This window comes from Sinocyclocheilus grahami, unplaced genomic scaffold (genome assembly GCF_001515645.1).
Source record: "Sinocyclocheilus grahami isolate Dianchi unplaced genomic scaffold, SAMN03320097.WGS_v1.1 scaffold1345.1, whole genome shotgun sequence".
NCBI lineage: Eukaryota > Metazoa > Chordata > Actinopteri > Cypriniformes > Cyprinidae > Sinocyclocheilus > Sinocyclocheilus grahami.
Genome location: NW_015506524.1, coordinates 319766 through 345443, shown reverse-complemented (window position 1 = coordinate 345443; position 25678 = coordinate 319766). Strand labels below are relative to the sequence as shown.

At 35.2% G+C, this 25678-nt stretch overlaps 2 protein-coding genes across 2 annotated transcripts in view; both read right to left on the bottom strand.

Annotated features, from left to right (window-relative positions):
- Positions 1 to 8403: 8403 nt before the first annotated feature.
- Positions 8404 to 11732, bottom strand: LOC107569436 (SLAM family member 5-like). Its single transcript, XM_016255536.1, has 5 exons — positions 11652 to 11732; positions 9913 to 10239; positions 9695 to 9754; positions 8754 to 9005; positions 8404 to 8628 (listed from the first exon to the last, which is right to left on the bottom strand). Exons 1-5 carry the CDS (start codon positions 11686 to 11688, stop codon positions 8483 to 8485), a joined length of 822 nt encoding a protein of 273 aa, XP_016111022.1. The 5' UTR covers positions 11689 to 11732; the 3' UTR covers positions 8404 to 8482.
- A 4821-nt stretch (positions 11733 to 16553) lies between these two features.
- The window catches only part of tgm2a (transglutaminase 2, C polypeptide A), a 10900-nt gene continuing 1775 nt past the window's right edge, over positions 16554 to 25678 (bottom strand). Inside the window, exons 3-13 of the mRNA XM_016255543.1 lie at positions 23870 to 24094; positions 22620 to 22738; positions 22307 to 22435; positions 20558 to 20735; positions 19682 to 19811; positions 19284 to 19387; positions 18956 to 19198; positions 18269 to 18544; positions 17783 to 17943; positions 17414 to 17550; positions 16554 to 16701 (exon numbers count right to left, since the gene is read on the bottom strand). Coding sequence (XP_016111029.1) covers positions 16554 to 16701; positions 17414 to 17550; positions 17783 to 17943; positions 18269 to 18544; positions 18956 to 19198; positions 19284 to 19387; positions 19682 to 19811; positions 20558 to 20735; positions 22307 to 22435; positions 22620 to 22738; positions 23870 to 24094 — 1850 coding nt within the window. The remainder of the gene's footprint in view (positions 16702 to 17413; positions 17551 to 17782; positions 17944 to 18268; positions 18545 to 18955; positions 19199 to 19283; positions 19388 to 19681; positions 19812 to 20557; positions 20736 to 22306; positions 22436 to 22619; positions 22739 to 23869; positions 24095 to 25678) is intronic.

Here is a 25678-nt window from a genome sequence, read left to right as displayed (position 1 = left end):
CGCCATGGTTCTGGCTTGCACTCCCCTCAGCATGGCGGCGTGGGTATACCGTTCCCCATAGCGACCCCTAGAGGACGCAGTTCGAAGTTCCACGAAAGGGAACGTCTCGGGTTACTTATGTAACCATGGTTCCCTGAGGGGAACGAGACACTGCGTCCTCTAGCTTTTGTGCCATGCTGCGGACACAAGCTTCAGACGAAGAAGTGATGATGTGCGCTACCGGCGCCTATTTTGTACTAGTTGCGACGGTAGTGACGTCATGGCTGTCGCCGGCCAAACAAGTTGGTGTTTTTTCAATGTAGGCTTCAGACACGGGTCACGACGAGGTGTTCCCCATAGCGACCCCTAGAGGACGCAGTGTCTCGTTCCCCTCAGGGAACCATGGTTACATAAGTAACCCGAGACGTTTCACATCTGGTTCTGCAACTGATTTTTTGTTTTATTATATTTTATATAAATAATGTTTATTGTCAAAGTCATTCATTTGTGTCGGTGTACTGGCAGTAAAATAAGTAAAACAAATAAAACATAAATTCATAAATTAAACCTATGATCTGTTTATTTGAACTCTGCCTCAGTCCTTAGACTGATATTTCATGGCCAAAGTTAATTTTTGAGCTCAGTATATAAATTACGATACCAAAAAAACAATGCCAACACATTATAATGTAATATAATGTAAAGGAAATAGAGCTGAGGTGCGCTTTAAAACAGTCACGTGGTTTTCAGGCGAATTAAGCTTCGGACGTCATAGATCACATGCTTTTCTCAAAACGAATCAAGCTCTGATACAGTGCTTCAATGTGAAATGTGTGTTTTTTTATACAAGTTTTGAAGTTTCGTTGTTGAACGTAACATCACTATTTTATTGATGTTTAGGTCAAATGTGTTACTTCCAGATGTTATGGGAACTGAAAAAAACAGAGACAATTAATAATCAGCGCAAAAACATTTATTGTGCTGAAATATCTGTTGTTGAAAGTTAAATTAAGTTTTAAAGGTCAACATGCTTTGCAAGTATTTTATGAGAGTAGGAACTGTAATGGGATAACAGCATGTAATTGTCTGAATATAAATATCAGATGCTTCATAATAACCACCTTTTACAGGATAAAGAAATGACAGTAAGACGTGACTGTGATCAAAGTGAACGTGTTCCTGCAGAACATTACTCTTACCTATTGGTTACCACTGAGTTTGTGATTTTATTCGTCTTTATTATTATTTTAATTTTTAATGCAGAGATTTAATTAGTGAATTTTTTGTAAAAAAAAAAAAAAAAAATCCGATTAATCGAGAAAGAAAAAAATATCGACCAACTAATCGATGATCAAAATAATCGTTAGTTGCAGCCCTAATATTTTGCACCCACACTGATAATTTAATTGTTTAATGCTACCATTTTTGTAAGATATTCAGTGAACCAACACAAGATGGCAGTGCTTGACCATTCGTATCCTTTAAAACAAAAACTGTCCGACATAATGGTCTGCTTTTAGTCACCTAAGACGTCTTTTTTTGTTGTTGCCTGATTACGAAATATAACACACACACAACAAGCTGTTGTGTATAAACCACATATATTTATTATAAATCTGAATATATGATCTATATTTATTATAGATCAGTGAACACTGAAAAATTCATATATTTTTTTTGAATAGCAATATCTGGATTTGTTTATTTGTTGAACATCTCTGGTCGAGGAAAATTGTACAATGGCCCATAACATTTTGTAACAGCAGCAACACACAAACTTCATTTTTTAAAACTTTATTCCGAACATAAAATAAATACTATAAAACAAATCAAAAGCAATACAACATAATACATAACAATTTTAAATTATACATGTCCAAAAGATATTGCAATTCTATAAAGAATTGCTCTTTGTTACACTTGCGCCTGATGGCCGCTCACACATCAGATGTACTTGTGTGTGAAAACTACACAAGAACCGCATATATCAAAGTAAAAGAGGTATGGTCAGAGTACATGTTCATACAACTTTTTCTTTTTACTACATCAGACTGTAAATCTCCTATATTAAACCCGTACTACTTAAAGGGATACTCCACCCCAAAATGAAAATTCTGTCATTAATCACTTAGCCCCATGTCGTTCCAAACCCGTAAAAGCTTCCTTCGTCTTCGGAACACAATTGAAGATATTTTGGATGAAAACCAGGAGGCTTGTGACTGTCCTATTGACTGCCAAGTAAATTATTGTCAAGGTCCAGAAAAGTATGAAAAGCTTCGTCAGAAATAATCCATCTGGCATCAGTGGTTCAACCGTAACGTTGCTCAGCTGTGATTGGATGGGCTGACGTCACGGGACTGACTAGATAACGGGCACGGTTTTTGAATCTTTTTAGGAAACACACTAAAAATATATATTTTGCCATAAGTAAAAGTTATTACATTAAAAAAGGCTAAATGTAGGCTTTATATGAAAGACTTATGTACACTGAAAAAAATAATAATTTTTTTTTTTAAGGTAAGTGGTTACAAACAATTTATTTTAGCTACATTTAAATAAACATTTTTAAAATTTGACAATATATATACGATAAACAAATAAAATTTGTTTATTTAAATGTAGCTAAAATAAATTGATTGCAACCACTTTCCTTAAAAAAAATTTAGTAAATTAAATGAATAATCCCCCCCCCACAGTGAAATATAGTAAATATTAGTAAATATATAAATAGTAAGTATATTTACTATTGTTTATGTATTTATTTGATTAGCTTTTAATTAGTTATAATAACCTATAGCCCTATGCTCTATACAAACATATTTTCTCCAAAAACATTATTTAAAAGAAAAAAAGTTGTTTGGGAATGGGAAACCTGATGGTGTTAAATCAAAAGGAATTGTTTAAATAAAGTGAACAGCATTACATTTTTTTTCTCAGTGAGCAGTGTTCTTTATCATTCCTGTAATAACACGACTCTTTAAAAGAGATCAATTCTGTTGTACAGTTAAGTGACGGAACATTCTGTGAAATTATGACCCTGGTGGCTTTCAAGTGTGAGGATGGGCATCTTCTGCATCCAAACAGATTGTTTTAGCTAAAGACTGTGCGTGGAGGAACATTTTTTAGAGATGTTCAGCTAAATATATCCTCAACATGTATATAGTGTCTCATAATGTATTTGCTGTCCATCCTCAATCACTCACATATGTGTAATTATTAGGTCTAAAGACAAACTTCCAAACAATATTGAAAGAGATTAAAAACTGATTCCTGGGGAACTACTTCTGCAGCTTTATACAGATGCCAATGCCAATTTTAGTTTTTCAGCTTTATTTCTCCATAAAATTTATAATGATATGTTATAATAATGCAATATAATATAATAATATTAATGCAGAGTGAGTGAACTTCATTTTTTGCCCATGCAATATAGACAGTGTTTACTTGACTGTACACTTTATAATACATTTATTTGTGTTATTACTTAATTACTCTGAAAACAATGTATGTCCAAGTAATGAAGTGAATTCCAAGCATGAAGAAGTAAACTTAAAAATTACTCACAAATGTGACTTAAAATATACTACAACTTCGGATTATTTAATAATGTACTTTGAAAGTATGCTTTCAATGCATTGTTACAATGATCATTTTCAGCACACAGTTAAAAAATATTCATAAAATATATTTAAGTAAAGTGCAAATAAATATACTTATAAAAAATAAATTCAAGTATATTTTTGTAAAATATATATATTTTTTTAGAAAATACTAAATTACAATTGTTTTAAAGTGTGTTAAAAGTTGTATTGTGAAAATAGACAAAAGCATGATGCTAATATACTTTTTTATATATTTAAAGATTTTTTGTTAGAATATTTGCAATGTACTATTACAACGGGCAATATATTACAAATACAATAAAGTATACTTTTTTTTTCACAAGGGATCTGGTTGTGTCTGTGGTGGTGTGATGTTTGTGGGCGTGGTGAGTTTTATAGCAGCCAGCGCCACGAGAGTTTATCCGGTTAAGTTATACAACAATATCAAGTTGTTTTCCAAGATACCGAATATGATACTCTTCGTTGTAGTAACGTGTTGGATTGGTAAGTTTTGTTACCAAGTTACTCTCATGGGTTAATTTATAGCTTACTTGTTACATTTGATTTGAGGATGAGTCAGCTTTACTCGCACAGTGTATATATATATATTTTTAAAGGCATTGGTTTTGGTGCTGCGGCTGCTGTTGAAGATGAGGATGAGACCGAGTCACGTACGGTGCCTGAAGGAGGAAACCTCACCATCTCTGTTCACTTTGAGACATGGGACGAAGATCCTCAGGTTTTGGTGAGCCGTCTCAAAGGCTCCTCACAGGAACAGATAGCTCAGTTAATCTGTCATAACGGAGTCTGTGAGCGCGAGTGCTGGAGACCCGGAGTCTCTCTGGTATCTGATGGACAGAATGTTACTCTGATGCTGATGAATGTCGGCGACCATCAAACGGGGCTTTACAAGGTTCGCAAACACAGCAACAAGCGGCTCGAAAACAAGATTTACAACGTTACTGTTTATGGTAAGTATTACACTTGCGTGTTGTATTGCCGAGCTATCTGAAATCCGCTGCAGCAGTTGCATCAGCATCATTTTACAGGATAACAAGAGTACAGCAGCATACATTTAGCCAGTTATGAGAAATAACTGTTTATTTTGAGGTTATTCTGACTTATGCGGGCATTTAAACACTTTGGGAAAGTATAATTAATACATATATCGCAAAAGAACATATTTAGTTTTTCTCCGTTAAGCAGAATCGGCACCTTAGCCACTGTACGCTATTAAAATGAAGGTAGAGATTTGTTCGCAGTTAACCGCAAAGAAGAAAGTTATAATTCAACACAATCAATGACTGAACTCAAGTGACCTATGGGTGGACGAACTTGTCACATGTTGCGTCGTAACGTTGCGTCACGAGGGGGCGTGCGTGAGCTCGGACCTGACAGAGAACACCGAATTTAAGCTAACCGAAGTTTTTTTTTTAACACTCAAATTTGCAGTTATTTATTTCCTTAAACTACGGATTTTTTTTTATTTAATTAAATTTTTTTAAATTTAACAATCATTGATGTACAAACAATTTGGCCATATCAAAACATCTTCACATTACAATATACAGAACAGGTGCATACAAATACAACAACAACAACAACAAAAAAGGAGAGAACAGAGAGAGAGAGAATTTTTTTTTTTTTATTTCCTTGAAGGGGGGCTAGGGTTTTTCTTGTAGATCATAGTCCATAATAATAGAAAACAGAATTATTGCATTTTTCTTTTTGATCACTTTAAGGGTTTTTGTATACAAAATAAACTCATTATGAAATGCATAAAAGTTATTTGTAAGAATTCACTCATAGTTTTTGTTCTCTTTATCCCTTACAGAGCCTCCACTCAGTACTATCATCCCAGAAAAAATAGCTTCTGCCACGAACGGTGAATTTACTGCAGGAAAAAGTGCAGGTGCAGTTTTAGTGGTCCTCGCTTTAGTGGTCATCACTGGCGCTGTCATTTATAGGAAACACAGAAAGGCAAGTATCATAATTGCAGAGCAATTTGTCTTAACCTGTCTTATGACATTGAAAATAGCATCTTGAAAAAAAATTCTGCTTGCTGATTTGCAAAAAAAGTTACGGAATTTCATGATGCTGCATTCAAAAATATCAATAAAAATTTTCCATTATGTACATTTGTATCAAATGTCAAAAGTTTTAATGACAAAAATATTTAAAATGTATTATTTAACTTATAGTCAGAATAGAAGTGGAAAAATGTTCAAATACACAATTAATTTCAGAGACCTTAACACAAACACAGGTTTATTAAAAATAAATAAGCTTTTTTTTTCTTCACAAAATCTACAATTTTGTGTTGCTGTTTGGATGCAGTAAAACATCCACATAACACATCTGGCTCGTGTTTCTTTATAGTTCTAGCCTTGAAATCAGGATTAGGCATCAAATAATGTCTTCAGGATCATTCATACATGTGTAAACGGCACAAAGGAAGACTCAAATAATGTCTTCTTTAGTAAGAAACAAGTACTGGATTTTATCCAGCAAATATGATGCAGGTTTGTGTAATTTTATTGTGCACTGACAATGGAATGGTTGGATATTATAAACCTAAAGTAGTTATAGTTTATACTTTGGCATCTACATCATTATTTTCACTTGATTTGCATGGCATCCTGTAATTGTTTTTATATGGATTTACAGGCAAATTCTGACAAAGTGCCCCAAGAGATAGACACTGAAGCCAGCAGGTGGCACAGATCCTAAAGTGATCATGCAGGTTACTTATAGTTACTGTATTATTGCAAACTCATCCAGTGCAGGACTAAGCTAAATGGAATAACAAGATGGGTCGACTATAAGGAATCAAAATGTTGTTTCATTCACTGAGGAATGTAACCACTGGTGCTGCCACTGGGACACTGGTGCTGATTTCCCAAGAGATCCCAGGAGATTCTGCTGCCTTTGATAAGATGATAATTATGGCTCCAAGCACTGACGATTGTCCACCAGATAGAGCCAAAGGTTTAGAAATCCTGTTTAACCTAATAGTTTTGCATCAGTACGAATGGCTAAATAACAGTTGTTTTTATTTGTAGCACCACTGTACACTAACAATACCTCCTTTGTTTCCTTTAATTAGAAATAGGCCATTTTGAAAATTCTTATTGATCCTTAAATGTTAACTTTTTCCTAATCAAACCGAATACATGTTTGTCAAGTTGCCAGACATGATTAGATATATTGCAATATTGTTTGTCTCTTTTAGTATAATATATACAATAACATTTCTGTAAAAGCACATTTCACGTAAAAAGCACACTCATTTCTTAATAGCATATAAATTAGTATTTAAAGTATTCAATCAGATACTGTGGCACATTCTCTTGTCAATAACTTGTCATAAAAAATGACAGCGCAAGAGTCAATCGCTTTATTGTAGCTTTTGTGATCTCTGAGTAGTAAGCTAATTCTGTTTTTCTGTTTCCATCAAACCCTAACTTAATCTCCAGCGGAGATTCAAGATAGTCGTATCTGAAAAGCACAACCCTGGAGCACAAAAGCAGTCACAAGTAGCACAGGTATATTTGTAGCAATAGCCAACTGTATGGGTCAAAATGATTGGTTTTTCTTTTATGCCAAAAATCATTAGGATATTAAGTAAAGATCATGTTCCATGAGGATATTTTGTAAATTTCCTACCGTATATATATCAATACTTAATTTGATTAGTAATATGCATATGCTAATATGTTATATATAGTAATATGCTATGAACTTGATTTGGACAAGTTTAAAGAAAATATTTTGAAGAAGGTGATTATACTTTCTTCATCAACTTTCTACAACTTTTTGATGTTTTTGCACCCTCAGATTCCAGATTTTCAAATAGTTATATCTCGGCCAAATATTGTCCGATCCTAACAAACCATACATCAATGGAAAGCTTATTTATTCAGCAGATTATCTATAAAACTTCGAAAAATGGACCCTTATGACTGGTTTTGTGGTCCAAGGTCACATATAAGCTGTTGGGTTTGGACCAAGATAATCGTCACTTGAGGCTTTATTTATTATCGTTTCTTTATGAATTGTGAGTGGCATTACAATATTTTTGTATTGTCTGTGCATTCTGTTTGTATTTATTTTATTTAAAATATATTCAAGTCTTACTGAACACATCTCTGTTAGACTTCTCTGTACAAAGGCATTTACAACAGTGCATTTCTTTATATTTGCATAATCATACAACAAAATGTCTTTAGATTAAAACGGGTTAAGCAGAATTGTCAGTTGATTGGATTGGAAAATGGAAGCAGAACCAAAAAAGTTGAAAGTAAAAACTTTTTTTATCATCTTAAATGCTTTTCTCTTACTTACAGTATGTGTGTTGGCTAAAATGATTCTTGTAATGTAACGACAGAAAGTAAACATACACAGAGAAAAACATGTGCATCTCATAAAAGAAGTGATCAGATTATGTATTAGTGTCCCGAATTATCATTAGCTGTGAGATGTGCTACTTACCTAAATAAAAGTACAATGTACAAAACAATACATAATTATAAAAGCATTTTGTGTATATTGTCTAGCAACAAAAAAGTGCAGCAATGGTATATACACTATACAAAGTGAACATGGGCACTAACCAATGAGTTAAGGGATTATTTCTACCTTAACATTACTTATATTTGTTTAATTGTCAAATTAAATAATATATTTTTACATACAACAGACCACATAGACAGAAGCCCATAGAATTTTTTTTCCAGAGCATGTTTTCTAAATATATGATACTACTGTACATATTACAGAGCTTATTTGTTGTTTTTGTTAAATAGAAACTGGTTCCCAGTTATAAAATACAACAGGACCAAAATCTATTTTTAAGAGTGTAAAAGGAAAGGGCAATTACACCAAATCTCACAAAAGTATCTTCAGCACACAGCAGCAGCAGCAGCTCTTTTCTGAGATGAGCAGAACCTCAAATGATCGATAAGAAATCCAACAGCGACGATTCCCACCAGACCAGACAGAACCAGACGAATCAGAGCCTCAGTGACGCCACAGTGATCCAGACAATCTGAAAGAGAACAGACTTATTCAGAAACATCTTCTGTGCCATTAAATGCCTTTGTGAAAATGCTACACAGAGTTCATTGTGGCAGAATGTGAGTTCTGTGGTATATGTAGACTGAGTTATCATACCTTCACGTCGTGGGCAGATCTCTTTCATATGAAGATGGACAGTCTTATTGCTCACTGGATTCACAGCCGTGCAGCTGTAGGTCTCTGGATCATTATAATGAAGCTCTAATGCTAAACTGAGGTTGATGTTGAGATCAGGATTGCTGGTCTGTTTCAGCATTTCACCTCCTTTATACCACGAGATGAACACGCCTTGATCATTTTTCACAGAACACAACACAGAGCAGAACTCCTCTGTTTCCTGTGATGTACCTGAAAGAAATGAATTCTACTTCTATCATAATTTACAAAAAAGAGTCCCAAAAGCAACATAATAACAAAACTATTCAAAAATATGTAATATTTTCTTTAGTATTGTTGCAGAACTTCTGGAATCATTTTATGGAAGCTTATTTCCACCAATTTTACGTTTCACAATTCTAAATTTTTTTTCAGAATTCTACATTTACGTCTCACAATTCAGACTTTTTTTTCTCAGAATTGTAGGTTTACATCTTGCAATTTAGACTTTTTGTTCTCCGAATGCTAAGTTTACGTCTGCACAATTCAGACTTTCCCCCAAAATTCAAAATTTACTTGCATTTCTGACTCTTTAAAAAAAAAAACTAAACAAAAAAAAAACTGAATTCTGTTTATATATCACAATTCAGACGTTTCCCCAAAAGTATACATCTCATAATTATGACATTTTTCCCCCCTCAGAATCTTAATTTCACACGTCAAGTTTTTTTTTTTGTTTTTTTTTTAAACCACATACACATGTAGAATTCTGGGGGGAAAAAGTAAAAATTGCGAGATGCCATTTGCAAGTTATAAACTCACAATTCTAAGAAAAAAATGCTGAATTATAAACTCGCAATTGAGAGAAAAAGGTCAGAACTCTAAGCTAAAAAAGTCCACAGAAAATTGTATTATTTCATACAGAAATCATAAAGACAGACCTGTCGATTGGTGCACACTAACTGATGAGCTGCTCCTGATGGCTGGTACAGAGACAGGTGCTTTAGAACAAAAGGAAGCATGCACATCACCTTAAAGCCATATCTTCCTTAATTAAAGATGCCAGTATTGCAGTGCAATAATCAATATGGAACCAAATCTAATCAATATCCTATGATTTCCATGTTATTTTTCAATAGAGGCTGCAGCTGTAACTTACCATAAACATGAACTTTGTATCTCCGTCCTGTGATGAGTGTATTGATGATGATTAAGGCTTCATACAGTCCAGATTCATTAGTCCTGATGTCCATGATGGTTAAAATTCCAGTTTTTCGGTCTAACTGCACTCTGCCTGTGAATCTCATGTCATAATGAGTGTAAATTTTCCCTTGATGCATCTGTGCGAGACGATTATTTTCTCTGCCACTTTCAGACGTCCACATTATCTGAACGTCTCCCTTTAGATCTTCAAGTCCAGGATGTAGATTGAGAACACCTCCCTCCATCACTTTAACTGTTTCAACATCATTAATTTCTCCACCCACTGAAACAATATGAAAATAAGTGAAATATAGAGGTAAACAAATGACTAATATGTATAGACAATTATGGTTTCTAAACACCTGTTGAATTTCAATGGTTTGATGTTCTGGGCAGCCAACATTTCAGCACATGTGGTCGACACAAACCAAACAAACCTGTGTTTAATATAGTCTGGGTCGTTTATATTTTAATGCATATATTTTAATAAATAGAAATCATTACACTTACAGGACCTTTTGAATCACAGATATGAATTATTTTATTTACATAAGACAGTGCATGGTTGTCTGAACCACACTGAATTTGTTGAAATCTCCCAGAATCCATTGCAGCATGCATGAAGTATGCGATTCATATTATAGGATTATTGTTTTTCCAATGGACCTTTGCAACTGACATTTATACTGTTGTTGATTTTGTCATCACTATTAGTCAACTGTTGTGTGGTGATAATAAAAACTAATTTGCTGATTGTCACTGTCATTGAGGTTTGTGTGTTAAGTGTTGTGGTTGATGTGCAACCATATGCAAGATCCTTCAGAGAAGAAGATTGTAGAGTTAATTTCATATTAATTGTCCTAATCAGATTTAAGATTGAACTGTGATATAGTGGCTAAAAATCAAGACGGCCTGACAGACAAACAACTGATTGAACGATGATAAGGTTTTGAATTAATGGCAAGATCTTTGATTTCTTCTTTTCATGCATGTTTGTATGGCGACACTAGCAGGTTTGACAGAACATGATCTAAAGAGGGATAAAGGAAGTCTTTTTGTGGTTTCAGACAATGCTGCATGTAAACGACAGAAGTGTTTCTTTAACTCGAAAAGTGAAACCAATGGCAGAAATGAAAATGTGGCACTCTTTAGCTTAACACATAAACAGATGCAAAAAAATGTTGTGAGAAATCACAAAAATGATTCAAATGAAAAGTTTTTCTTTCTTTCTTTTTAAATTTAGCTTGGCGTGAATGTGAAGAGACCAAGTGTAAGTCAGCAGGAAATGTTTATGTCAGTGTTTCCACTAATGTGACTTGTGTATAATATTATTTAATTATTTGATTTTTTTTTTCTTTTTCTGATTGTTGATGTCATTGCAACTGTATATTGTTTTAGATTAGATTTGTTATGAATTGTGTATATTTACTAAAGATCAGAAATCAATCATTTATACTGCTTACTGAACAGGCCACATGTTCAGCTGCATTTTCTCAAAAGTTCACAGTTATGCAAGTCATAAGAATGCTCTCTTGTCCATGAGTGTATATATCATCATGGAACTGTGGCTTAGAGTTGCCAGACACATTTTAAAGTGTACATCTTGAAACCTTTTGTATTGTGGACAATTAAATATAATTTAATCTGCTTAACCTTAGAACACAATTAAAATATGCATATAATGTGTTATCTTACCTTCCACGCAGATGAAATATAAGATGAAAGCCCACATACTGATGTATGTGTTAATATTGCATTGAGTTGTTGTTCTCTCGATGATGCCCCCTGAAACTCAACTGAACAGATGGACTTTTGAGGAAGTGACCTCCAATAAAATCAGTTACTTGGCTTCTACCACAAGAGGGCAGAAAACTACTAGGCCCACATTTATTATATTAAATTAAATGGAATTTATTAGTTTTTCCTTTTGTGCTGTGGATTTATTTATTTTCTTTTGGAATATTTTTCATTCTTTTCTTATTTTTATAAACGTCAAACACGAACAAACACACAGTGAACACACACACACCGTGAACACACACCCGGAGCAGTGGGCAGCCATTTATGCTGCGGCGCCCGGGGAGCAGTTGGGGGTTCAGTGCCTTGCTCAAGGGCACCTCAGTCGTGGTGTTGAAGGTGGGAGAGAGCGCTGTACATTCACTCCCCCCACCTACAATCCCTGCCGGAACGAGACTCGAACCCGCAACCTTTGGCCACGACTTCCCCTGTACAAGTTAACAATAATTACTGTTTTTGCATTATTGTAAGGGGCATGTTTAGGGTTGGGATAGGTGTAGACGTTAATAAAATATTAATTTTCTAATAGGTAAATTTTTTTATTTATTTAGTTTCCGGCCGTAGCTGTATCCCTTCTAGCCACAACCGAAAAAGAGAGTGTGCGAAAAAGCAGCGTCTACATAGACCGTGAATGGATTTTATGGTTCGCGTTCATTCGTGGGTAAATCTTTAATGGAACACACACTAGCCCCACCAAGGTGTGCTAACGATCTTTTGAAAAACATGGGCGGTACAAGCGAGGCCGACTGTTTTTAAATTATGAATCTACAAGTGTTATGCTTGTGAGGTAATTTTTGTAACATCGAAAATTATTCAGAGCTACAGTCCTGCTTTATGGATTAGACATAATGTCACGCATAAAATTAGCCTCAAACTGTAGCTAATGCTAGAAACAACTAGAAACTATATAGACAATGTTTTGGCTGATTTTAGGTCGGAGCTGCGTTATTTCTAAATGTTATGTCTTATAGACAAAACTCGGATAACAATGTGTACTACCCTGCTGAATAAAACAATAGAAACCTTCACATAATTTGCAATGGTGTTATGTCCCAAAACTACACTACAGGAAGCCATTTAATGGTTTTCATTTGTAATAGTTGATTGTTTGTTTGTAGTGGTGTTTGTAGTGGAAACCATTTTAATTTCATTTGAATTTTTGATGGTTTCTGTTGTTGTTGTTTTTCAGCAGGGTGCCTAGATCGCTATGAGTTATGTCTATAAAATATTCTGTTCTTATAACATCTGGATGTAACACAGCTTAAGACAGACTGACCACGTTTAAAGAATAAAAAAAAAAAAATTAAGACACGATGCCATTACAGTAGTAAAACTTTGATAAATCTATCAACCGTGTTTTTCTAGTAGCACTTAAACAGTCTGCTAAAGTGAACTAAGTTAAAAAATAATCAATTAATCAGTGACATTTCAGGAAGCCCAACGGGACAACTTTTGGGATATTTTGAAGTAATTTTGTGGAGACAGTTTGTGGGGGCATTTTAGTTTTATGTCCAGTAATATTTACATTATAATATAATGGCTATGATGCCACAACATATTTGTATTTAGTGATGCCAAATGCATTGGTTCTTGTGTGTTTTGTAAGTGATCATAATATGGCAGGTTTGAATATGTCCAAATGTGAATGGGATTTGAGGGTTATTGCAGTTAGCAGGTGCGCATGACTGCACCCGTCTTCTGATTCATTGAATGCCATTTCAATGCAGATCGATGGTTAGATGGTAAATGTTCAAATGCACAGGTGAAACCGCACACATTGGGTTGAGAGGTAAACACTATTCAGGTTGTGACATTAAAATGTTATTGCATGATGATTTTCTAGGATGAGACACATTTTTTATTGACACAGCTGTCACCGTAGACCACAATCAATCAAACATACAACTACACCAAACTAAATGACTGGAAACTATGTAAATTGTGCAGAAACCTGAACTCTCTAATCTTTTGGTTTCATTGCATGTTGGTTCTTTTAAGGGGTCTGACTTCAATTGGACCATTACATACAAGCCCAAGCTCATGTGAATCAATCGGCCCAAATGCAGGATGATTTCATTTGGCATTTGCTTGATGTGAAAGCAGATCTTCATCAGAGTAAGAGGCACATGTTCATTAAATGGTTTTCTTTATTGATATATTTTAGTACTTATTTAAGAAATTTAAATATAATGTACATAATGAACATATAATGAGCTTCATGTTACTGGTATTCAGAAAATAGTGTTCAGGTACTTTATGACTCAAAGTACAGCAGATCTGCTACATCTTTTATACGCTACACCAGACAGGCTTTTGCAAGGGGTTTAAATAGGATATTCTTCCTAAAAATAAAATAATGTGTATGTGTGCGTGTGTGTGTGTCACACAGAAGAAAGAAATCAAGGTTTGGAATAACATGAAGTTGGCAAGAAATCTAATTTTTGGATGATCTCTTTAATCTTGTGTTAGATACATCTAATATTTCTCAAAAGAAAAGCAGTATTTGTTTGTCTAATGCTTTTCGAGACACCAACATATGGGAAGTACCTTTAGCAAAAGGGAAGTTTTCCCACTCTTTTGAGATAGAGGAAAGGATGCACAAACCCTGTCATGAGCCCAAGGCACAAGGCCCCAGACCAGGACAAAAGAAACCTCTTTAAATCTATAAGATAATAAAGCACAAGAGAAATAATCATAGGACCGTACATAAGCACTGCAGATGCCAGCACAATCCGAATGATCCAAAAAGCCTTGAGTTTGTCTTGGTTCGTTCCCTCTTTCCTCTTGAAGTCGTCACCAGGTCCAGGTCGCTTCAGAGCCTTCAGGACCATCAAGCAGCTGAACACTTTGATGCTTAAAAAAACAAGCAGTTCTGGCAAAAAAACTAATTGATGAAGTTTAATGATGTTCACTGAAACCATAAAGCTTGAGATAACTATCAGAATCCATCCGATGATGGATAACGCAATTCTGTATTTCATGGGTTTGAGTTTCAAGAAGGTCACAGGATGGAGAACCCCTACGTAACGCTCCACACAAGTGCAGCTCTGAAACAGAGGACGACCGACTAACAGCAACAGACCAGGAAAATATATGACAAACTTGCAATGAGTACAATTAAAGAAATACTGCTGTATGATAAAAACATAAGAAGAGCAGAAGACGACCTCAACTAGTGCCGCATTGAAGATGAAGATTTCAGTCGACTGTCCCTGAATCATCTCTTTCACACTCAGCCACAGGATGTAACAGTTTGCCGGTAGACTGAGAACCATGTTGATGCTGAGAGAGACGGCGATAAAATAGGTGGGTATAACGTAGCACGAGCTGGAGTTCGCTGAGAAAATCGATGGTGTGCATGTTGAAGTGTTTGTTTGGTCCCACGTTACCATTTTTTAATCTATAAGAAAATGAAAATTGGAGGAAGAGATTAGTGTAGAAGAAAATAAGTAAAAAAAAAAAAAAAGATATAAAGAATGGTATCTCACAAGAAAGTGTTCTTAGGATTTTAAACACCGACACGTCCAAAGCACACTGCCAACCGTGCTACTGTAGCTTCAATTCAGCCGACTACAGGTGGAACTGATTGTGGTTTGCTTTAAATGCTGCAGAACTGATTCATAATTCAGATTCATGACTTATTGAGGAGTTTCAGACTTTTTGAGCAGTTTTGCATTGATGCAATATTCAAATTCTGTTTTTCTAACATGAGAAATGCACCTTAGGCATGCAAATGGAAGGCAGTTTATTCCAACCACACTTATTTTTGTAAAGTTGAATAATTTAGTCTATGTTCAAAGTAAAAAATTATGAATTTACATTATAGTCAGAACAGTACGAAACAGATATGGACAAATGTTCTGATTTTTGATTTCGAAACAATATTTCCTTACTTTGCATTCATAAATACAATATTCTGCTTGACCACATACATTATATGAAACAGTAGCATTTCACTTGTTTTATGACAACAGCATTTTAGATGGCAGTGAAATTTCACAACTCTCGATCCTAATTTTGATGCCACAGCGAACACTACTATCTTGACTAATTTAAAGTTCAAACATTAAAGAGAAAACGTTTTTAATCCTTGCGAAAGTTATTCGGTCAAGAGCAGTGAGTACTTCTCTTTTTATTTTGTTGTTTGATTGACATTAATAACACAGACAGCAACAGGTTTATTAGGCTGCTGTCACTTTAAGACCTATTGCACTGGTCCAATATACTGATACATAGGCTTATGCCTTTTCTTTCTCAACTCTTTTTCGTTAATTTAATACATTCAGTTAATTGAATGTAAATAGTGTAAAATTTTGCAAAATAACTCAATTCAATGTTTTGTGCACACAGACAGCCATTTCAGACAGCATGCAATTACTAAATTGAATGATTTAAAGATGCTTGAATGTTTCCGGGTCATTGGGCGGTCGTTATTGTTGGGCCTTGCACCAAGTTCTTATACTGCCCTGAATTCACTTTCCTTGTTTCTGTGCTTTCTTCCATGTCGTAATGGTAAGTCCATACTGTTCAGTTCTCATGCTAGATTTAGGCGTGCTGCGTTCTGATTGGTTCTAATTGCACACAATCATGTCTTCTCGTTTCATGATTTTATTATAATTTAATTCATTTGCACAGCCCTTGTACAAAATATTCATAACTCATTTTTGCAGCAGAACTGGCATTTGATGAGATTTCATTTTCAAATCTTGCATGTTTTTCATGCTGAAAATTCTAAATGATGTCTGACCCCACATGAACCAACAGAATAAGACTTCACAAGCATAAGTAAAAACAGTTCATTTATTCATATATGACAAGATTCTCATAGGTCTCAACATTGTGAAGTTTATCGCTGGCAAAATCTATCAGTATCTTTCTTTGTCCTGGCAGCTTTGGTGTGAACTGCACTTTGGCGGTGACAAACTCTTTAGGGCCAACTGTTCCAACCCTGTTAAGAAAAAAAAAACTGTTACAACCATGCAACTTTTGCACTTTCATTATTTTATATTTTGTATAAAATTAGCTGCAAATGTTTTGACAGTGTCAAAAAAACTGCTGCAGTCAAACTAAATGTCTTTGTGTTTTGATGTTCTAGATGTGACGGCATATAACATAACATGCTAACAAATATTGTAATTTTTAATGCTTAGAGTTTGAATGAACAACACAACTCTAAACTGACAATAGTATCATAAGCTGAAATAACATAAAAAATCTAAAATGTAATCTTTTAAATGTCATCTCTCATAAGTAGCAGACAGTACATGATTCAAAATTATGTTCCCAAGTGGTTGCTATGATGCTCTGTTGCTAGGTAGATGGACGGATAGGGATTTGAGGAAATGTACACATATTGCTGATTGAGTATGCATAAGAAGCTTAAATACGGCATGCTATTACTGTTTAGTGAATTTATCTCTTTTTTTTGTACAAGGTAAACACTGTTTTGATTGTAAAAATTTATGTCTAATTAAAAACGTATATAGCTAGCTACTTTCTATGATTAAGTTGTAGTTTTAACTAATTTCAGAGTAGCCGGGGAGGCTACAATTTCAAAGTAACTTCCCCAACACTGTGTTGCTTATACTGATATGTATGTCCACAGGAGGAATGAGGGAATGTATTTTCACACCCCGGTCCGGAGTGATCGGGTGACTTACTCATGAGTGATGGGTTTGCCGTCGGTCAGGTTGGCACCATGTATAGTGAACACACAGTTCTCCAAGGGCTCTGGAAGTGGATTCTGCAGTGCTAAATCTGCCACCAGGTTCTGGCCCACTTTTGGCACACCCAGGATCTGCGGGAGACCGAATCACACCTTGTTAGAGCCGTGAGTCTTGCTTACAGTACATTGATCTATATTAAATATGTATGGGCTGTTTTACTCCAGTAAGCAACTTGAGACTCTTTAGGGATTTTAAATACAAAAAAAAAAAAAAACCTAACCAAATTTTTCACAATAATAGTAAGTAAATTTTGTCAAGTCAGCATTCTATAAATGTAAATTGTAGAGAGAAGTTAAGGTTTACATTGACGATTATTTCAGGGCCATCCAGTATGATGGTCTTCTTTGCTCTGTAGAAATCCCTTGTCTCTGCATCGATGAGTAAAGCCACCAGTTTGATCATCCTATCTTGATTTATGGCTTTACTGTACTCTGCATACTCCAGTCGAAGAGTTACTTTGCTCCCTGAAACATAAGACACGATGAGACAGTTACCTTTTTGAATATACACTCTTATTGGCATAGATGGTTCCACGAAGAACCTTTAACATCCATGGAGCTTTCCATTCCACAAAAGGTTCTTAATAGTGGAAGAAGGTTCTTTAGATTTTTTAAATGTTCTTCAGACTAACAAATAGTTATTTTAGAAACTGTTCACTGAATGGTTCTTTTGGGAACCAAAAATGGTTCTTCTATAGTATTGCTGTGAAAACCCTCTTTCAAATTTTTAAGAGTTTATATGCATGTCCAAAGTATACAGTTAGTTAAAAACGTAAGAAAACAGGCTCACCTTCAGTCGGAGCCAAATTCATCTCTGTAAACTCGCCCAATCCACAGGTTTCTCCAAGTTTGCCATTGTAAGACACTGCTTGGGCGTAGAACATAACCCGACAGGACTTCGTAACCATGGTGTTGTTTTTGAGCTCTGCGTAGACGTCAAAATCAGAGCCGATCTGCATGTCCGGGGTCACTTTAATTTTGATGTGAAAACCAGGCTCCTCTCCAGCCTGTGCTAGTTTGTTGTGATGATTTGCCTTTTCATAAACCCTTCTCTCTTCTTCAGAACCTGAACAGAAAACAGCATTTATCATGACGGGGGCACTGAAATATGTTAATATAGTATATTGGTACCAGATAATGCTTAATCTTCCTACCCTACTGAAACAACCAGAATCTGTCATGTTTTGGATGATGGTGTCTCTATCAGGCTTTTTAACTAGCCTCACCAATAAGTCATTTGCTAATACACCAGTTAGCATAAAAAAACTTGGACCAGCATGTAATCATGCTGTTGTTTTTTTAGGGCCTTTAGAAATAATAAGAGTTTAAGAGGATAGATGCTCCTACGATATCCTAGAATTAAGTGGCGTGCTCAGTGTTATAATAGTTGTAATCATAGTTTATGGATTTTCCTTTTGGGAATTGAATTTGCATCCAACCTAGATCCTTAACCATGAATGAATGAATGGCTCCCTACCCTCTGGATACTTGTAGTTGTGTGTAATGTCCTCTCTCTCATCTCGACCCACTGCTTTGGTGCTGATGGATTTCCCAACCTCCGTAGTGGATCCGCCCATCTTAAACACCCTTCCATCTCTCAGTTTGATGTACTCCACCACATCAGCGTTCACCTCGGCGTACACAAACGGGATGTCATATTTGAAAGTGAGCTCGCCCTCTTTAATGGCTCTCACTGGGGCTGGGCCGCAACAGAAGACGCCTGGCAGAAGAAGGACAGCAGGACTGAGGTGCTTCTTCATTGACTCTACTTCTCCACTTCTGTCAGGCATTGATTATTAGCTCACCTTCACTCCTACGCTGAGGTGTTGGGTCGCTCGCTTGCCAACCTTCGTACCCTAGCGCCAGGTCTGGGCGTGTCATCCAGTTCTCCACCCAAACATGGAAGTTCCTAAGGCAGAACAAGGTACGTTATTCTTAGTTGCATTACATTATTAATAATAAATGCAGCGGTGCTATAAAATAACCATTTTGGGTTCCACAAAGAACCTTTCAGCGAACAGTTCTTAAAAGAAGAACATTTTAATAATCTGAATAACCTTTTCCCACTATAAGGAATTTATTGTGCAATGGAAAGGTTCGATGGATGTTCTTCATCTAAGGTTTTTCCATGGAACCAAAGATGGCAATAAAAAAGTTCACCAATTACCTTTATCTTGTTTAATTTTGGCTTTACAATGCATACCATATAGAGTCGTTAGCAATGTTCTCATCAAATTCGTTGTAGAAACGCTCCATTACTAGGTCTCCATTGCTGTCACGTGCTGATCCATAGTTAGTGACGACTCTGCATGGGATTCCCAGAGCTCTGGACACTGGAACATCAATCAAACACAAAATCAAGATATGGTTTGATCATATCTGAGATAATATGTGAAAATGTTTGGGAGCAGTTTATATAATTGGGACATAATGAGGAATGGGCCTTTAAAAAGTATGCATGATTCCCAAAAAAGGGAAGGTTATGAGCCAGGGTTATTATTGTTAACTAAAACTAAAACCATTTAAAACTTTACTTGACATAAATTAAACTTTAATTGAAATAAAATAAAACATAATTTTTTTTTAAATTTAGGTCTAATCACTTAGTTATTAAAAGTACATTACAAGTAATTTTCATTTAGTTTAAGTACTAAAATAATTAAAACTAATATACAGTAGAAACTATATAGACATATTTAAATCAAAACAAAAACTAATAAAAATGAAAACACAAAAAGTAAAAAAACAAACAAACCTCACAAAAATGACTGAAACCATGAAAACGGAATATATAAAAATATTTTAAAAAGACAATAATAGTAATGATACTAAAATGATACGTATGGAATTCCCCAACTGTTATTATAAGGATTCCTTGTGTGGAATATTCAGAGTCTTTCAATTTCTGGTCTATATTTAAAATTCCCCAAACTAGAAAACAGACCACACTGGACAAATAAAATGAACAAACCTCCGAAACCTATTGAGTTTTCCATGCTGTTGAAGAATATCTGTCTGCTGATTAGTTGAACGACTGTTAATTGACTTGTGATAATTATTGCAGAAGTTAATGAATCACCTGTGCAGGCAACAGCTGCGAACACCCAGCACTGCCCGTAACGCACCGCCCTGCAGCCGTCATTACTCCACTGCTGGAGGATGGAGCAGCTGTCCTTCCATACGGTGGGCTTCACGCCGTCCTCATGGTCATCTGACCAGTTACCCACCAGAACTCCTTTATCATCTAGACTGTTGATCTGGAAACAACATGGCGGTGAGTTTCACACTAGAAAGCAACTCTCACATTTTCTTTAAAGGGGTAATAAGGATGCCCATTTTCCACAAGTTGATATGATTCTTTAGGATCTTAAATGGGTCCTATTATGCTCTTTTACAAAGTCTTGATTTTGTTTTGGGGGTGTACTAGAACAGGCTCTCATACTAGGTTGTTCGAAAAACACATTATTTTTCACATATTTTACATTATTACAACACCTCTCTCCCCAGTCTGGCATGAATGGCTTGAATACTTCCTGTATCAAATGAAGGCCCGCCTTGTGAAATACGAAATGTGCTGTGATTGGTTAGCTGGGCCAGTGTGTGTTGTGATTGGTTAGCTGGGCCAGTGTGTGTTGTGATTGGTTAGCTGGGCCAGTGTGTGTTGTGATTGGTTAGCTGGGCCAGTGTGCGTTGTGATTGGCAGCACTCAGCACCTGGTCGGGAAATGTCATGCCCCTTGCTATTGCCGCCTCGAGCTTCAGTGTAAATATTGCGTCAAAATCAAATCAATTTGAGCGTGATTTAAACCCGGATGATTGTAACCGCTCTAAGTTCATCTGTCTTGGGAAAGCTAGCGTGTCTCTCCGACATAGTGATAACACTCGTTGCCTTCTCTAGTGCAGCTCAACCAGGTCTCTTCCCATTCGTCGATATTTGTGATATCACAAATCCCGGAAAATATGCGTTGTAGTCCAAACGAGTCGTTCGTTGTAGTTTTTGAAAAGTGATTTCTGTTAAATAAAATATCTCCTTTTGAAGTGGACTTTGAACTTTGTAACTTTGCAGATCTTTTTTATGCTCAAACAGGAACATTACAGACTAACTAAAGTTGAAAAAGTGAAAAAGCATAATAGGACCCCTTTAATGAAAAGTCTGTAATATAGTTTGGTTAAAACTTCTCAATGGTAGTGTAAAAAACACCTTTTTTTACCCTGTCAAAAGGACTGCTATAATCATCTTAGATCCAACAACAGAACACCTCATTCGCTTGTTAGGAGTCATTCTTGTCTACATCTGTGAAACAATGGCGGACTGATGACAGCTCACTCAGGGCGGAGCTAAGGTAAGACACCAGTCCAGTCTGTGCTGAAATGCTACTGTCAGTCAAACTATCGTGGGAGGGGCCTGTCAGTGTGACATCACATAGACATGCATCTGAGATCGGCTCGATTTGAGAAAGGGGAAAACATTTAACCAGATTTTTATCATTATAGGGTGGTTGTGTACACACACTGCCAACACACATTTCAGTTCAAACTACTTGTAAAAGTGCATGTAGCATCCTATGACCCCTTTAATGCATGTAAAAATAATGTTATTATGCTGCTAGACAAATATATAACTAGATTATTTTTTTAAGTCTCAAAAAAACAGAATTTGATAGTTTTGCTCAATTAGTTAGTAGATTTGAATCTAAACATACATTTTTAGATTCTAATTGTTTTTATTTATTCAATTGAATAACATTTGGACTGGTGATAATCAAGCAGAACACTCATAACTTTTAAAATTAGTAGAACTTCAGGAATATTTGAGGGCTGTAACTAACCATGGCACTGAGGACTCGAGTCACATAAACGGGGTTCCTCCTCTCAGAACAGTCCAGCGCTGCGTCACTTATATAGTTTGGACTTTCATCTAAAATCTGCAGACAGATGTCCAGTATGCCAGGCTCGAACTGTGGAAACAGAAACCAAACATGTCAGTGAAGCATAGATGCTTTGGGCATGAATACTGTTTGAACGTTTTATTGGCTGCTTGATTGTTTTAAAAGAAGGCAAATTAATGTATGACTCGAGGAAGCTTCTCATGAACATGTTGCTACGGTGAAGCAATTCTAGAGATATTTTTAGGTGTGGAACCTGTCCAAAAGTCCATGGTAAGACTGTGATACGTTTGGGTATCCCGCGGTAGATCAGCCCGTCCTGAGAGAGGACGTATTCCTCCATCTCAGCTTCACTCGCCAGATACACCGAGTCCTCTGAAACAACCAGCACAGATTGAAAATATATTCAATTTTGAATCTGTTTTTTGTTCATTTTGATCGAAAGTAACTTACAACTGACAAAAAACACAAATGTAAACAGTATTAGCAATGCTACGATTACAAACGTTAGAATTAAGTCTAAATTAACATTATCATTTTAAAAATATGTGGACAGGTTTATAAAGTTCTGATCGTTTGCAAAACATCGTAATATTACCTGATTTTATGATGCGGAGATAAAAAAAAAAATTATATATAAAAAAAATTCCATTAATTTTTTGTTTATTTATTTATATATTTTTTTACAAAATAAGATTGCTACTTTTTCAAATTGTATGTATCAGCTTCAATGCAAAAATGCAAAATAACAAAAGCAGCCAAATGTTAAACTTTTTTTTTAAATGTTCAATTGCTTAATTTATTGTCAAATAATTTGACAAAATAAGCAAATTATTATTATTTTTAAATGACAAAATATAATTAAAAAAATTAAATTTTTGAATCAGCACCCCAACATTAGTAAAGAAACAATTGTTGGATTTTATTCAGCAAATATGATGCAGGGCGGTCTAATATATTATGCATATTGTGCCCAGGATGACAAAAAACGTAATAATCTGATTGTTTACACTGAAACAAGTGTGCAAAAATCCTGTTTTAACACTGTTCAGACTGCAAAAAAAAAAAAAAGGATTTATGCATAAAGCCAAGTCATTTTGATTGTTTGTTCCGGTTAATTTAAAGGGATAGTTCACCCAAAAATGAGAGTGACGCAGAGGAGAAGAATTTGAATAAAGTTGTTATTTTTGTTTTCTTTCTGCACATAAATTATTCTCCTAGCTTCATAAAATTACGTTGAACCACTGATGTCACATGGACTGTTTTAACAAAGTCCTTACTGCGTTTCTGTGCCTTGAACATGTCAGTTGTGTTGCTGTCTATGCAGAGTCAGAAAGCTCTCGGATTTCATCAAAAATATCTTAATTTGTGTTCTGAAGATGAACGAAGGACTTACAGGTTTGGAACGACATGAGGGTCAGTAATTAATGACAGAATTTTCATTTTTGAGTGAGCTATCCCTTTAAGTGTTTCTCATTATCAGTCACCAATGACAGAACAGCTTACGTTTGCACCAGGGGTTAAAGAGCAGGACAAACTCTCCCAGACCGATTCTTTCTCCCTGATCCAGGATCAGCTTATAGACTCCAATAGGAGCGTTTGGGTGCGAGCACACGGTCAGAGATACAGTGCTGTCAGACGTCTCTGCTGTGGCACTCCAGCTCGATCTGGAGATGAATCTGCTGAGGCTGAATTTGGCTTTGGTTTGTGCTACCACTGAGGGCATGGGACCTGAAATCCAACAGAAAGACATGAATGGATGAACACAAGTATCTCAAATGTGACGCACATGTTTCGAAGCCTTTACATCATGGTTCTAATAATATACTTGTGAATGATCTGATGAATGTGTGCAGCGTAACTGCCGTTCCTCTTAGCACTGTAAATCCTTTAAATACAAGAGTAACTTCACTGTCATGGAACGCCCTGTAATTAAACCAGCCCTGATTTATTGTAAGTATTTTAACAAAGTCATTAACAATGACTCAGTGCCCTTCATGCATGTTGATTTATCAGTGGCTTCATAACTATTTCATTAATGTAATTATTTTTTCAGCTGACATCCCCAAGCTTGTTAGACCTCAGTGGTGAATTCTTATAGGTATGAATTGTGGTTGTACTATTATTATTGTTGTTGTTATTTATTTATTTATTTTGCACATGTTATTGTACATTTACACTTTTTTTATTTTTCCCATTGACAGCCAAATATGTGATATGATGATATAGCCACACACACACACACACACACGGCATTATAATTAACCTAAATTAATACACACACACACACACACACATACAAATATAGCATTCTACAGAGGTTAAATATTACATTTTCTTTTAATTATAATAATATTTTAGTAGATGTAAATGCCATACATATATACATGGCATTTATGTCTACAAAAATATAATTTATGTCATTAAAATAAATGATTTGTTATATTTATATATTCCACTGAGGGCATGGGACCTGAAATCCAACAGAAAGACATGAATGGATGAACACAAGTATCTCAAATGTGACGCACATGTTTCAAGCCTTTACATCATGGTTCTAATAATATACTTGTGAATGATCTGATGAATGTGTGCAGCGTAACTGCCGTTCCTCTTAGCACTGTAAATCCTCTAAATACAAGAGTAACTTCACTGTCATGGAACGCCCTGTAATTAAACCAGCCCTGATTTATTGTAAGTATTTTAACAAAGTCATTAACAATGACTCAGTGCCCTTCATGCATGTTGATTTATCAGTTGCTTTCATTTCTATTTCATTAATGTAATTATTTTTTCAGCTGACATCCCCAAGCTTGTTAGACCTCAGTGGTGAATTCCTATAGGAACTATTATTATTGTTGTTGTTATTTATTTATTTATTTTGCACGTTACTGTACATTTACACTTTTTTTTATTTTTCCCATTGACAGCCAAATATGTGATATGATGATATAGCCACACACACACACACACACACACGGCATTATAATTAACCTAAATTAATACACACACACACATACAAATATAGCATTCTACATTCTTTTAATTATAATAATATTGTAGTAGATGTAAATGCCATACATATATACATGGCATTTATGTCTACAAAAATATAATTTATGTCATTAAAATAAATGATTTGTTATATTTATATATTATTTACATTATTATACAATGCATATGCAAAATTGTAACTTTTGTGCTTTTGTCTTTGGATATATATTTAATAAATAATGCATTTACATCCTCTAAAATATAATAATTATGATTAAAATAAATTAAATATTCATTTTTGTTTTCTGTATATATATATAT